Source organism: Sinocyclocheilus rhinocerous, unplaced genomic scaffold (genome assembly GCF_001515625.1).
Source record: "Sinocyclocheilus rhinocerous isolate Xijiao unplaced genomic scaffold, SAMN03320098_v1.1 scaffold886, whole genome shotgun sequence".
Taxonomy (NCBI): Eukaryota; Metazoa; Chordata; class Actinopteri; order Cypriniformes; family Cyprinidae; genus Sinocyclocheilus; species Sinocyclocheilus rhinocerous.
In genome coordinates this window covers 439190-454015 of record NW_015631204.1, presented here as the reverse complement: position 1 = coordinate 454015, position 14826 = coordinate 439190, and the positions used below count along the sequence as shown (strand labels likewise).

The 14826-nt window shown below is 35.8% G+C and overlaps 1 protein-coding gene across 1 annotated transcript; it reads left to right on the top strand.

Annotated features, from left to right (window-relative positions):
• The first annotated feature begins 8413 nt into the window (after positions 1–8413).
• On the top strand, positions 8414–13192 carry LOC107741690 (nuclear receptor subfamily 2 group F member 1-B-like). Its single transcript, XM_016554463.1, has 4 exons — positions 8414–9252; positions 10118–10201; positions 10318–10812; positions 12449–13192. The coding sequence occupies exons 1-4, from the start codon at positions 8847–8849 to the stop codon at positions 12721–12723; spliced, it is 1260 nt and encodes a 419-aa protein (XP_016409949.1). The 5' UTR covers positions 8414–8846; the 3' UTR covers positions 12724–13192.
• Positions 13193–14826: the final 1634 nt, after the last annotated feature.

The following is a 14826-nucleotide window of genomic DNA, read 5'->3' as shown; positions in this document are numbered from 1 at the left end:
CAGACGTTTTCCTCTTTTGTTTTTTTATCCGCCATCTCTATCTTTCTGTTGCTCAGCTCAGCTAATGTCCGTCCTGTGTACTGAACGCTCTCTCCTCCACATCATGAGTAGACACGCCCCTTACTGCTGATTGGCTACAAGTTTGTTTTGCTACTCAGCCCGAATTAGTTTTCTAAAGCGTTTTTGAAAAATTGCTTACCCCACCTTTAAACTGATATTATCTACAGACAGAAACTTTTGCTTCAGACTTTGACAGAACAGGCTAAATCTTATGTACTTTAGTATTTCGTATAATGTACTGTACAAGTACAATGTAAATTGTATTCTTTTGTAAGTATGCTAAATGCATAAATGTAAATATATTGTGGGAAAGAAGAGAAAATGTTGAAGCTAAATTTTTATTTGTGAAAGTTTTTGTTTCATTTTCTTATTATATTTTTTTATTATGTTTGTAAATATGCCTGATACAAAATACTTCAGCTGAAGAAAACAAGAAGAGTAGCTGCCATGACCAATGTTATTTTAGTATAATTTACATAGTATTATAGCATTTATTCATATATATATATATATATTTCAGTTTGGTTTTAATTTTAGGTTAAATTTGAGTAATTTTGCTATATGCATTTGGCATTATTTTTAGGGGTTTTTAATATTTATACTAGCTTTTTAACTTCAGTTTTAGTCATTTTAGTACTTCAACTTACTAAAGGCAAAAATTCCAATTTTCATTTCAAGTTTTTTAAGTTTACATTATATATATATATATATATATTCAGATTTACCAAAAAATATTTTTGTAAGTATTTTATTAGTTTTGCATTACACAATAAACACAAAACAATACATGAAATAATAAAATAATAATAATAATAATAAAAAAAATAATAATAACAAAAGAAAAGCACACTTTTAAGAACAATTAGGGCATATAGGCAGTTTCAGTGGAAAATTAAACAAGCACTCAATAGTGGGCATGCAGCATACTAATTATTACATTGCTGGTCAGAGTCAACATTACACTGGGCCAGATGACCTAGAAATGGTTGCCATATACTGTAAAATTTATCAAGATTACCCATAACTCCATACCAGACTCTTTCCATGTGAAATATTCCAGTAAGATAAGTCAACCACATCTTAAACTGAGGAACAATATCCGATTTCCACACCCTTAGAATGACGATCTTTGCAATAATCATTCCATCAATAATGGTACTTTGTACAGAGACATTGTGGTGCAACAGAATATCCATATAACGTGATTTCTGTAGTAGAATGATTGGAAAGGATGAGTTTGGAGACTTCTGCCTCAGAGAGTGAAGAGAAGGATGTGAATGAGTGTCTGTTTGCTGGTAAGATGTGCTTGACAGATTGTGGTAAAATTGTGCACTGATGGTTTTAATTTTACTAATGAAGAACATGGCTAAGTCGTCAGCTGTTAGAGTTGATGGAGGGGGAGGAGGAGGACAAAGGAGGGGTTTTTTAAGTTTACATTATATATATATATATATATTCAGATTTACCAAAAAATATTTTTGTAAGTATTTTATTAGTTTTGCATTACACAATAAACACAAAACAATACATGAAATAATAAAATAATAATAATAATAATAAAAAAAATAATAATAACAAAAGAAAAGCACACTTTTAAGAACAATTAGGGCATATAGGCAGTTTCAGTGGAAAATTAAACAAGCACTCAATAGTGGGCATGCAGCATACTAATTATTACATTGCTGGTCAGAGTCAACATTACACTGGGCCAGATGACCTAGAAATGGTTGCCATATACTGTAAAATTTATCAAGATTACCCATAACTCCATACCAGACTCTTTCCATGTGAAATATTCCAGTAAGATAAGTCAACCACATCTTAAACTGAGGAACAATATCCGATTTCCACACCCTTAGAATGACGATCTTTGCAATAATCATTCCATCAATAATGGTACTTTGTACAGAGACATTGTGGTGCAACAGAATATCCATATAACGTGATTTCTGTATCAGGCGGAAAAACACAACCATACATGCTATACATACAATGACCAATTATATAATCTAAAATACACTTTTCTTCGAACATGAAACTTGCAATGTAAAAGTCCATATTATTTGTCAAAAACTCAACAGCAGATGGCAGCAAAGCTCTATTCAAACTCATGAACTTGATCCATTATTTAAAATGACCAATTTGCAATTTAAGCACAACTGTTACAGACATGCTAAAAGTAATGATACATTTGAGTTATTCCCAACTATTGCATGGTCCCTGGAGGTGTAATATGGACAATACATATGTCATTTCCAAAGACAGTATTTTAGTTGTCCCATATTTTACAGCACAAACGCTATCAATCAGATGTAAAAGGTAAAACATACATGCTTTTGCAAAGAAATCTGGAGCACAAAACCCCATTCGTTTACGAGAATAAAGATTCTGGAACAATTTCGCCAAGTAATTGATTCTATTCAGATCAATTCTCATTGGATGACCATTAGAGCTCAAGACAAAGACCCTTTCATGCAAAGTCCTGTCATACTAAAACAATGGCCATGACTGAGATGATGGATCCATTTCTACCTTTCCCACTCTTCGTTTTTATGTAATTCACTGGATGATCTTATCAATTCCATCCTCCAGAGCAGGGACAGGTCTGCTCTCTCCGGGTCAGAGGTCACCGTCAGAGTTCAAAGGTCAAATTTAGTATTTAAATTGAAGACCTTACAAATCGCTGATGGATACAGGTAGCTTTTATCATAATATCATTACACTGTTGGCTCTTAAATGATTGAATGATATAAAAATTACAATTACAATTCTATTGAAGTGAAGCATCCACACACACTGACTAATGTAGGTGAATGAAGATTTTACAAATTTACAGCACTTATACTTTTACCAATGTATTTTTAATCTATATCACCAATTTATTTTATAACTTTTCATTTATAACAATTAATTTACTTGTTTTTTAGCGGTAGGTTCAGTGCCTCACCAAAGCATAAAGCTTCTTGGCTTAGGCTGGTATAATATGTGTGTGTGTGTGTGTGTGTGTGTTTGTGTGCATGTGTGTGTGTGTGTGTTTAAGAGCCATGATGTAATGTGAAGACTCAAGTCTTTCCCACACTTGGAGAGGGATCCCTGACAGCCTGGGAAACTAAAAGCTTCCATCTGTTCAACAGGTCAACAGAGGGTCCTGTGACCTTTGACACAGATTTGTCCCCCAGTAAACATGAAGGACCAAGCTGTTGACAGAGTGGTAAACGATACAGACCAGTTCTGTGTAATCTCATCTGAGTCAGACTTATCCGATATTCTGTTGACAGGTCGTACATCTAATTTGTCAACAAAGGGGGGGGGGAAACAAATTATTTGGTAATTACATAACTTTTTTCCACCATTAAAAGTGATTTATGAAACACCTTCTAAATGTAAATTTGCTTTTTAAAATTACTTCACTATCAAGGTTGGAATGTTCATGGCTTCACAATGCCCAACATGAACTTTTCACACTGTGCTTAACTGTGCTTTTCACACTTGAAATAGTTAACCCTGGGTTATTCTAAACCTGTGTTATATTGCTTCAATTCCTAACCATGGGGTTAACGTTCTTATTTGCTAATTTGCGGTGTCAGTGCCATGACTACCCTTACCAAAAAGTAGTATACTTCAAGTTTATTTTAGTAAGTATACTTAAGTAAAGTTCAAGTATATTTTTAAGTATACTTTATTGTAGTAAGTATACAAATATCAGTGTACTAGTAGTATACTTGTAAGTGTACTATTTCAATACTCCTTGGGACTAAATTGGCCCACTTTCTAGTATATAAAAGTATACTTTTAAGTATAACAGTAGTAAACTTTGAGTACACAACTAGTTTACATCAAAATGTTTAGTTTGTACTGCAACTATACTAAAAGTGAACTTATAGGTATACTGATAGTTTACTAATTAAATACTTGTAGCATTTTTAGTACACTTTGAAGTATAGTCTCAGTAAACTACTAGTTTAGTAGTTTTATACTGCAAGTATACTCGTAAGTTTTCTTTAAATTAACTTTACATCATACTTTAAGTATACTACTATGTCCCTATTTAGGTATTAATTTGTATATATTTTGTTACATGAATATCTGAACATATAAACATCAAAAGAACAGGGTATCTGCCTTTAAACAAAAACATTTTATTCTAGCTTCATGCTTGAATTGGATTCAGAATGATAATCAAAACGTAGACAAAGTTAAACAACACCCCAAAGCTTGGCAGTCATTATTACCTCTTAATTGGTCTACATTTTATTCCATAATGTTACATAGTTTTGATGCTGTTTTATGTCTGATGATCGTGTTAGAATACATGTGGAAGCATCTGTTGTTTCGGTTTCTTCTTCTCTTGTGTTTTTTGGAAATTCTGTACAGAAGATGTGTACTAGCGCCCCCTACAGTATAACAATGAAAACACGGATTCTAGGAGCACAATTATAGCTAAAATATATTTAGACTTTTTCTAAGTATAAGCCAAGTATACTTAAATGCCATTTTAAGTATATGTCTGAGAAGTACATAAAGCCCATTTCTGAGAAGTACATAAAAAGTAGACTAAAAGTATACTTTCCTATTTTTAGTTTAAAAGAAGTATACTAATAGCACACTTGAATAAACTTATTTTTCATAAGGGTAGACCAATAATGCAGAACGCGACCTGTTTACATAACAGCTCTAGCTCTTCGTATTATATAGGCTACCTTACAGTAGGCTGTATCTTTATTTTCCAGAATGGACTTTTCGGTGGACTGTCAAGGTAAACATAAAGAACAGCCTCTTCTTAACTCCAATTCATCTGTTTCCATCACCATTTGACATTTTCCCAATCAAACACTAAAACTAATGTACAACGCTGCTATCTCCATGACTGTCCACGTGAATACGAAACACGCGATTGGGTGTCTGTTGCTAGCCATAACATTCAGCTCCTCATAATGGCTTTTCACACTGCATTTGACTTCGGGTTATCGTCGTTCTAAACACTGCTTTTGACCCCAGGTAAAAGAACGTTTCACGCATGTAACGTAGAATCGGGGTTAGCACAGCTTCTTACCTGGGGTTCTGAAACCCCGCTCTGGAGTAAACTTTGCCAACTTTGTACAATATGAAACGGAGAGGTGTTCAAATGTTATGGTTAAATGCTTAAGCAACATTCAATCGCGTGATTCATACCCACGTGCTCTAGAGTAGTCACGGAAACAGCGCGCGTTGTATAAACAGTATAAGGTAAATGTCACATTAACCCAGGGTTTAGGAACATACAGTGTGAATCCTCAGTTTATGACTGCCCATGATTAATTGTTATCCCCATCTAAATTGGACATGGAGAAACCCCAGGATTCCCTTTGGTTGCCGTGATTTTGCCAAGTAAGACATGTTTCTGGATCAACATCTTTTGTTGATCCTGGATCAACATAACTGTCCAAAAATATAGACTTAACCCAATCCCTACCCCTAAACCTAACCCTACCCATAATTTATTCCTAAAAACAGTGTGAAATGATAGCTGATTAACAAGGGTGTAGAAGCACCTAACCCTGATTGTAAGCCTAAAACAGATATTTCCTGAAAAGTTATCCCTCAATTCTGATTGGTTGATAGGAATGTTGTTCCAGGATCAACAAGGATGTTGATCCAGGAACATGTTGTACTTGATAAAATCACGGTCACCAAACAGGTCTCATGCTGCATTCATGCAATCAGTGATGCAGACACTGCAAATATGCAAAGGAGAATGTTAACCCAGGGTTTAAGAATGTACAGTGTGAATCGCAAACTTAAAAACCCAAGATTAACTTTTAACCCCAGGTAAAGTATGAGCAGTGTGAGACGTGAAGCAATTAACCCCAGGACTTCATTTACCCAGGTTTAGAATAATAGGGTACATGTCGAACGTCACCTGACCAAACCAGAAAACAGGTCTCACCTGTTGCTCAACGTGTTAACAGCAGTATGAAATTATGGGGATATCCATGTACTTTTAAGGTAATCAATTAACATAGCTATTTGTTTTTATTGTTGGCATTTTATTCAACATTAATATCCAAATGTTAGTGAAAAGAAGAAAAAAAATCAGGCATCAATCTGTATATGTGATAGACATCAGTGATGCTCATCTTGAAGACATCTTGGTGAAAACAGCTCCATGTTTAACGAAGCACATGCAAAAGACCTGAACCAAAAGCTGCACGGCCTGTTTTACAGAATAAAGAGGTTTGTTGAGCTTAACCCCTATTACATAGAACTATTTTCAAGCCCTTGACTGTGTTTAATGGTGGTATATTGAGGTCTTAACCCTATATGGAAACTCCCTTCCTTTAAATGGCAGTCAAGGACCCTCATATGTAGACAATCAAAACTCTTATATACTGATCACATGGATATCTGAATCTCAAAGCTTAAGAAGACAGCAAGTATTGTTTTCCAATAGTCATACTAAGTACCTGTTACACACAGTCTTTGATTCAACACTAATCAATATTTCACAATCAGTCCAGGCTATCAGAAATAAATGAGTTACATCTGGGAATGTGACATACAGATCAAGGGCCGTATAATGGAGGCCCTGAATTGCTTTATATCATCCAGGTGTGCTGGAGTACATTCAGTCTCGCAGAGATCCAGCTGCATGCATTTGGCTTCCAAATAGCTCAGTCCTTCCAGAGGTCACGAAGGTCACACATCTGCATGTGAAATGCGATGGCCTTTGACACCACCCGCTGCCCCTGAGCCAGTGTGGCCCTTTTTTTACATAAAGTGTCAGCGCTGGTGTCGACTGCTGCGATTTACACACCTGATATTTGCCTGGACTAACTGAACAGAAGTTACAGAGCAAAAATGTATTATAATATTTATTAATAATATAATATATATATAGATTTTTTATATATATATTTGTTATATATATTATATTATATGTGATATATATATATATATATATATAGCCTATATCAATGTATATACACCATTTTATTACAAATTATTATATTACTTAATATTTTGTATTACTTATTATGATGTGATATTACAATTTGAGTAAAAAGTATATATATATATATATATATATATATATATATATAGTTAATATTCCTGGCAGAAATGTGTAGAAAAATTAAGATAATAATGTTTAAAAATTCTAGCACATTGTTTTTGGAGTAGTGACCCTTCTTTTGACCTCTGACCCTGAGCTTTGTCCTTGTCTTTGCTCATTGTATCGCTTTGACCCTTTAACCTGCGGCTCCTACAACCTGTTCACGAACATGCCACCGATCACGTGACTCTGCTCCATCCAGAGCCTTGAGGTTCACCAGCAACTCAAAGCAAAAACGTTGACCCTTGAACTCACTGAATTATGCATGAGAAGAATAGTTGCTGCTGGAAGTGCAATCACTGTTATTAATAATATCTCTAGACTATAGCTGCTCCTATAAATACCTTGGTTGTTTATATTTAAAGCAAGACACTACAGGTGAATAGGATAACAATTTTACACTAACAGATCACTGTCCCTTTTTGATTAATCACAGTACATTAAGACACTTGTTTTGTTTTACAAATTTCCTAAAAAGGTATGTTTAAATATGCAAATTAGACATGATCTAATTAAATATGCGCTAATTTGCATACATTTCCAGAATAGAAATCCAAACATTGGATAAAGCCAGTTTCAAAATTCTTGTTTCATTTTGTTCTCATATTGTTTTGCACAGAGGGGGTTTTGGATCTCTCTTTCTATCACTCCATAAATAAGAAAAACTTTCATCATATTACTATTAGTAATAAAATGTAAATTATATATTAACAAACCCCTCTGTAAAATCCTTCAGAATATATGGAAAATAATAGCCCAAAATATCAAAATTGACTAGTCCCTGAAAAAATGTAAATATTATTTTTAAGTAATAAAATAAAAAAAAGTATTTTAAAGTAATAAAACATTATATGTTATAATAGAATTTTTCTTTTCACACTAGGTGGCAGTCCTTCTTTTTTTCTACACTCGTGAGCATCAGATTAAATATTATGTAGCCTACTACTAATCAATTGTAAAAATGATAAATGATCTACATTGATTATCAAATGAATTCAATACAGATAGTGGTAAGGATAAAAAGCATAACCTACCTTTTGAATAGCTAAAACGTTCAATCCTATGCATGTCCAATATGAGAAAAAATACAAACGCATAAAAGCCTCAGTGTTTGGTAAAAGTGATTTGAAGCACATAATTGCATCCAGCCGCCTTTGGAAGGATCTGAGCTAAATGGCCAATCAAACAGAGCTTCCGAGCTTAAAGTAGCCGCCCACTTCTGTGCTTTAATACCTGATGGGGTCCATAATACAGACCATTCAACAGACCACCACTGAAGCGCGTATAAGACCAAGTGAAGGTGTGGTCATTTGGATCAGCATCATGCCAAAGTTGAGTCCGTTCAGCTCTGTTCTCACAGATACTCCTGTTTTTAGTTACATTTGAAGTCTTCCATTCATGCTCATGTCAATCATGCCAACAGAAGGCTGCGTAACGTCGCGTCTTTGCTCTCCTCGGATCTGATTCATTTGGGGTTTCCGATTGTCCCTTTTACGCACGAAGACACCACCAAGCACGGAGTTCCGGCGCGACTGTTTTATGTCCAATCTGGCTGTCTGATCTTGTTGGACACGTATCTCCAGTCTCATCGATGCGCTTTCCATATCAATTGGCTCTTCTGCATGGATAAAACACGACCGGCCTTCTTCATCTTGAATAATTCTGGAGAAGACGTGTAAAAGAACGCAGTCCAGCCATGGCCATGGTGGTGAGCGTGTGGAGAGATCCGCAGGAGGAACTGGCACCGGCAGGATCTCTGGATGATCAGAGCGGACCGGGGGGAGACCACCACAATCACCACCGCCTGAGCGCAGCCGCGCACTCTCCAAACACCGGACTGCCTTCCGCGGAGGATAAAGGACAGAACTCAGCGCAGAACCAGCAGCACATTGAGTGCGCGGTTTGCGGGGATAAATCCAGCGGGAAGCACTACGGACAGTTCTCCTGTGAGGGATGCAAAAGTTTCTTCAAGCGGAGCGTTCGGCGGAACTTAACGTACACGTGCCGTGCCAACAGAAGCTGCCCGGTGGACCAGCACCACAGGAACCAGTGCCAGTACTGCCGCCTGAAGAAATGCCTGAAAGTGGGCATGAGACGCGAAGGTGAGTGCGCAGTGCATTCTTCTTTTGAAGCCCACATAAAAAATGTAAAAAAAAAAGAAGTAGAAAAAAAGAAAGAAAGAAAGAGAAATTGGCCAAAATTAATAATAAAAATAAAGAGAGGTATTTAAAAAAAAAACTTCATATTGCAAATTAATATAACACAACATTAATAAACTTTTATATAGCCTACACTAGCCTGAATACTGTACAACTTGTAGCTCAAGGCCAAAAGCAATTTAATTAAAGGATTTTGCTTCTGAACATAAAAATCTCTTAAAAACATTTTTAAAATTATTCTTCGTGTAATAATATAACCTTATTTACAAAGCAACTTTTAAGCAGGTATATTAACTAGACCGCTTATTTAGTCTGCATTCAATTACTGGACAGGAAAAGTTGTGTTATTGTATCAGTAGAACATATTTCATATTAATATCTTAGTGTAAAATGCATAAAATATTAAGAGCATTACAGAGTATAGTTTCTTACAGTATTGTTTTCATATTCTAGATTGATTGCACTTGCAGTTAATTGTGTAAACAGTGTGTTAGATAGATAGATAGATAGATAGATAATTCCCACGATTGCAGTGCATATTCACTTTCAGAAAAAAGGTACAAAAACTGGTGCGGTACACTTTCAAAGGGACAGTTTGTCCCTAATTTATCACTAAAGATAGCACATATTAATACATTAAAGATACATATTTGTACCTAAGGTGTATATCAGCACCTAAATGTTAGTATATTTTGAATTATCTTTTTTTCTGAGAGTGTACATAATCTAGCCAACATACAGAAAGATGAGTTAACATTCTATGTTATTTCTATGCACATTTCTTCTCCATCTAATTCTGTTTTGACAGCGGTTCAGCGTGGAAGAATGCTGCCGAATCAGCCGAACCCGAGCCATTACGCGCTGACCCACGGAGACCCGCTGAGTGGCCAATGCTACCTGTCCGGATACATATCCCTACTGCTTCGGGCCGAGCCATATCCAGCCTCCAGATACGGAAACCATTGCATGCAGTCAGGGAACATCATGGGCATTGAGAACATCTGCGAGCTGGCGGCCCGTTTGCTCTTCAGTCCCACGGAGACCCGCTGAGTGGCCAATGCTACCTGTCCGGATACATATCCCTCCTGCTTCGGGCCGAGCCATATCCAGCCTCCAGATACGGAAACCATTGCATGCAGTCGGGGAACATCATGGGCATTGAGAACATCTGCGAGCTGGCGGCCCGTTTGCTCTTCAGCGCGGTGGAATGGGCGAGGAACATCCCTTTCTTTCCTGATCTCCAAATCACGGATCAGGTGTCTCTCCTCAGACTCACCTGGAGTGAACTTTTCGTTCTGAACGCTGCGCAGAGCTCCATGCCTCTCCACGTGGCTCATCTCCTCGCCGCCGCCGGGCTTCACGCGTCTCCGATGTCCGCGGACCGAGTCGTGGCCTTCATGGATCATATCCGATTCTTCCAAGAGCAGGTGGAGAAACTGAAGGCCCTGCAGGTGGACTCCGCCGAATACAGCTGTGCCAAAGCAATAGTGCTGTTCACATCAGGTAGGCCCGAATCAAGATCAAGTAGCCTAAACTTATTGTACAGTTTAATGAGCTTGTCTATAGCATAATCCTATATCCTAATCCTATTTGTTCCGCGAAGTTTGTTTCAAATAATGGACCGTCAATCTTTCAAAAGTACCATCTGCGCACAATCAGATTAAAGACGTGGTCGTTTAAAAAATAATGTTAGTTCGATGATGTAAAATTTTGAATAAGAATATAAAATAAAAAATATATAAAATCAGCATTAGGCTGCTCAGTAATAAAAGTTAATTTAGATCTTGTTTTTGTCAAGTTAAATCTACACATAGGTTACCATATATATTTAAGCAACATTAATGTTTTAGGTTTAAATGATCATTTTAAATGTTCCTTTTCGGTGGTGACAAATTCATTTTAAAAGTAGTCCTACAAATATTTCATTTATAGTCCTTCGGAATTGAACATATAGATGTGTGAGCTTTCATAATTTAAAACAATTAGCAAAGTGCTGCCTACATTATATATGATGGAAATTCGCATGTTACACAACCCCATCCTCCATTAAAGGCTTGAATCGTGTCAAAAAAAGGAAAAATCAAAAGGCCTTCTCAAATATATTTTTGAAAATAATTACGCTACGCATTCACAACTTTTAAACAACGTTTAAGCAACATTCAAACAACGTTTAGCAACCAGCGTTCGTTTCAAGTTTTAAGCAGAGCGCGCTAAATAGAACAACGTTTGAGTTACCAAAGTTCGATAACAAGTTTTAAGAAGAGCGCTAAACAGAAATTCGCTTAGTCGGGGCGTTACTATAGCAACAGTACGCCGAGACTGGAATACGCGGGCTTTTCGTTTCAGTTATGGGAATCATCGACAAAACAGATGTAGTTTTAGTTTTCATTTTGTTATAAATTTACAGACTACAAATATTCAACAAAAATATTTTGTTTTGATTAAAAACTGGGCCACAAGACCGAATGCACCAAGAAAGTATGCTAAGGACAGAAAAATAGACCCTTTAAAAGTCACACGCTGATATCAAACTTTTCAAAACTCTCCAAAAAGAGTTTTATATAGCCTACTTAGGCCTATATATACAGACTGGTTAAAAATACCGAGTGTGTAGCCTATAACATTACAGTGTGGCCCAAACTGTTATTTTGAGGAGTTTCTTCTTCTTAGTTTTAATTACTCTCTAAGAAGTTTCGATTAAACTTTCAAAATATAGCCTATTCTATACAAATAATGCAGCATTCAGAGCTTCAATCGTTTCGTTAATTCGTTGTATCCATTCGTAGCCTATTTAATCGTTTATTATGAGAAACATTAAGAAATGAAACTGAAATGCACACGGTATATTCGTTTAACATCTTGAATGAAAACATATTTGTCTACTGACATAGCTAATTTATGTTGTAGGTCAAGCTACTTTGAGACAATTAGATTTTCAAATGAATTAATTCTGTGTTTATCTAAGGAAATAAATGAATGCTAACGCTTTATTTTATAGCTACTACTATTTCTGTTTTTCTGAACCATGTTAAATACGTTTACTGTGCATACAGTGACGATTTAGCCTATGTAAACGTGTGACAGAGACGTTATTCTTTTGAATGATGTGTGTTTAATGGCTATATTCATTTGTATGCAGATGCATGCGGCCTTTCAGATGTGCCGCACATAGAAGGTCTTCAGGAGAAATCTCAGTGTGCTCTGGAGGAGTATGTGAGGAGTCAGTACCCGAACCAGCCCACACGCTTCGGCAAGCTGCTGCTGAGACTCCCCGCGCTCCGGATGGTGTCCTCCTCCGTCATAGAGCAGCTTTTCTTCGTTCGACTGGTGGGTAAAACGCCCATTGAGACGCTCATCAGGGATATGCTGCTATCTGGGAGCGGTTTCAACTGGCCCTACATGTCCATTCAATAAGAGGAAGATGAAGATGGGGACATTTGGTGAGCATTTACAGACATAAAAAACTAAACAGTCACGGATGATGCAGAAACTCTCTCTCGATGTCGGTTTATATAGCAATGATATTCGTGAACATGTGAAGATATCTTTACTCTCTTTCTCCTGATCTCTACTTTTAACAGTCAACCGTGACATGTGCCATAAAAAGACTTTATAAAAGAACTTTTGATTGACGTATTCAACAGTGTAATTGTCCATTTTAAATGCAAAACGTCTTAATTTAGTTTTTGGAACGAAGGGATATGCATCGATCCAAAATAACAGAAATAATTGGTGTTACCCTAAAAACGTTCAACAAAAATACACGTTTGTTTTAACTGAGAAGCGGAGACAATGGATTTAACAATTATTTATTTAGCTGTATTTATTTTACTGCTCATCAACTTCATGTATCGAAACAATCAACCACAGCACTTAAGGTATTCTGAGGCTCGACAATAAATATTATTGGTGTATTTTCCAACATTTTTTTCCTCGGTATAAAATATTACACTTCAAACCTGTGTTTTTTGGGCTGTCAGGGTGGGCGAGGGGGACTGTTGGATTTGATGTAAGATGCAACATTTGATTAAACAATTTTCATGAATCATTTCGTGCGTAAATGTGCTTTTGTTTGTACTTTTGCTAATAAAGATAGTTTTCATAACGTTGAGAGACAAACTGATGTTCATTTTCGTAAAGCTGCGGTCTTATCATGCTTGAAGCGCTTCTTTCTGAAATATTTTGAGATCTTTTGAAGAAACTGTGATACAGAGAGACTAAAACAATAGTCACTTAAGGTAGGAGACCGTTTTAGTTTTGCCATTTAGCTTTAAATATTTACACAAAATGGATTATTTTGCTTTATAAGCAGTCATTTAACACAGTTTAGCACACGCAAAGCAACACAATATGCAGTTTAATTATAAGCTATAGCTATGTTTATTAATTCATTTTATGCATGGATTAAAACTAAGGTATTAAGAAGAACTCAATCTGTGAATTTTATCGATGTTCTTCCCATGCATATAGGCCATTTTTAGACAATTAAGAAGACAGTAAAGTCATATAATATAGCCTATACATTTATAAAACATAAAATATGTTAGTGGAAACGTTAAATTTAAATCGAGTAAGAAATATACATTCGCAGTGTCATATCTTGTAAGCCTATAAATAAACAAAATACCACTTTTTTAAAATAGGTAGCCTAACTCACATATCTGGGCGAGTTTTGACGGATCGTTTGGCTGTAAATGCGTATGTTTACCAGAAATATTATAATTTTATCTGATAGAGACAGACAAAACAGTTCTTAATTCCCAGACCGATGATAACCTGGACAGGTGAGATGTGTTTTGTACAGAGGTGTCAGGAAAGCGCTGTGATCTTATCACATCAGTCAGATCAGCCTTCAAAGAAGCCCGATTCATTGTAATTGGACTATAAAGTTTGTGTCCTTTTCTTGTGTGCTGGATTTCAATCTGTACTGCCATATCTCAAACTGCTTGTTCATCATTCATATTCCAGAGAAAGGCAGCAAAGAAATTCGTTTTTATTTATGATGGTATATAAATATATTATGTTTTATATATAATAAATAATATCGGTGTACTGATATATGTGCAATATTGAACAGTGGTTTGATACAGACTACGTTTTTCTGACCAACTCACTTTATTCTTCAAGCATTTTCTTTCAAATTAAAATTTCCAGCCGTGAAAATGAAAATGAAAGTCGAAGCGGTTTTTTTTTTTTTTTAACAAAAGTCCTGGTTCATCAGCTACAAAATACGTCAAATATAGCCTATGATGTTGCCTATAAATAAATAGTTTTAGACAGAAATTCTTTCCCAAATCAAAAGGAATTTGTCGTCACTTAATATGGACTTAATAAGGCTTCATTTATAATTTCTCGATTAATTTTAAACTGATTTTTGTATTCTGACCTCTATGACAGCTCTAATTGTTAGGCACGTCTGTCATTCTAATGATTGTATCGAGTATAGAAATACGCATGCGCGAAAAGAAATTTTCAAGAAACTAATTTTTTAGACTTTCAAGCCCTTGTACTGAAAAT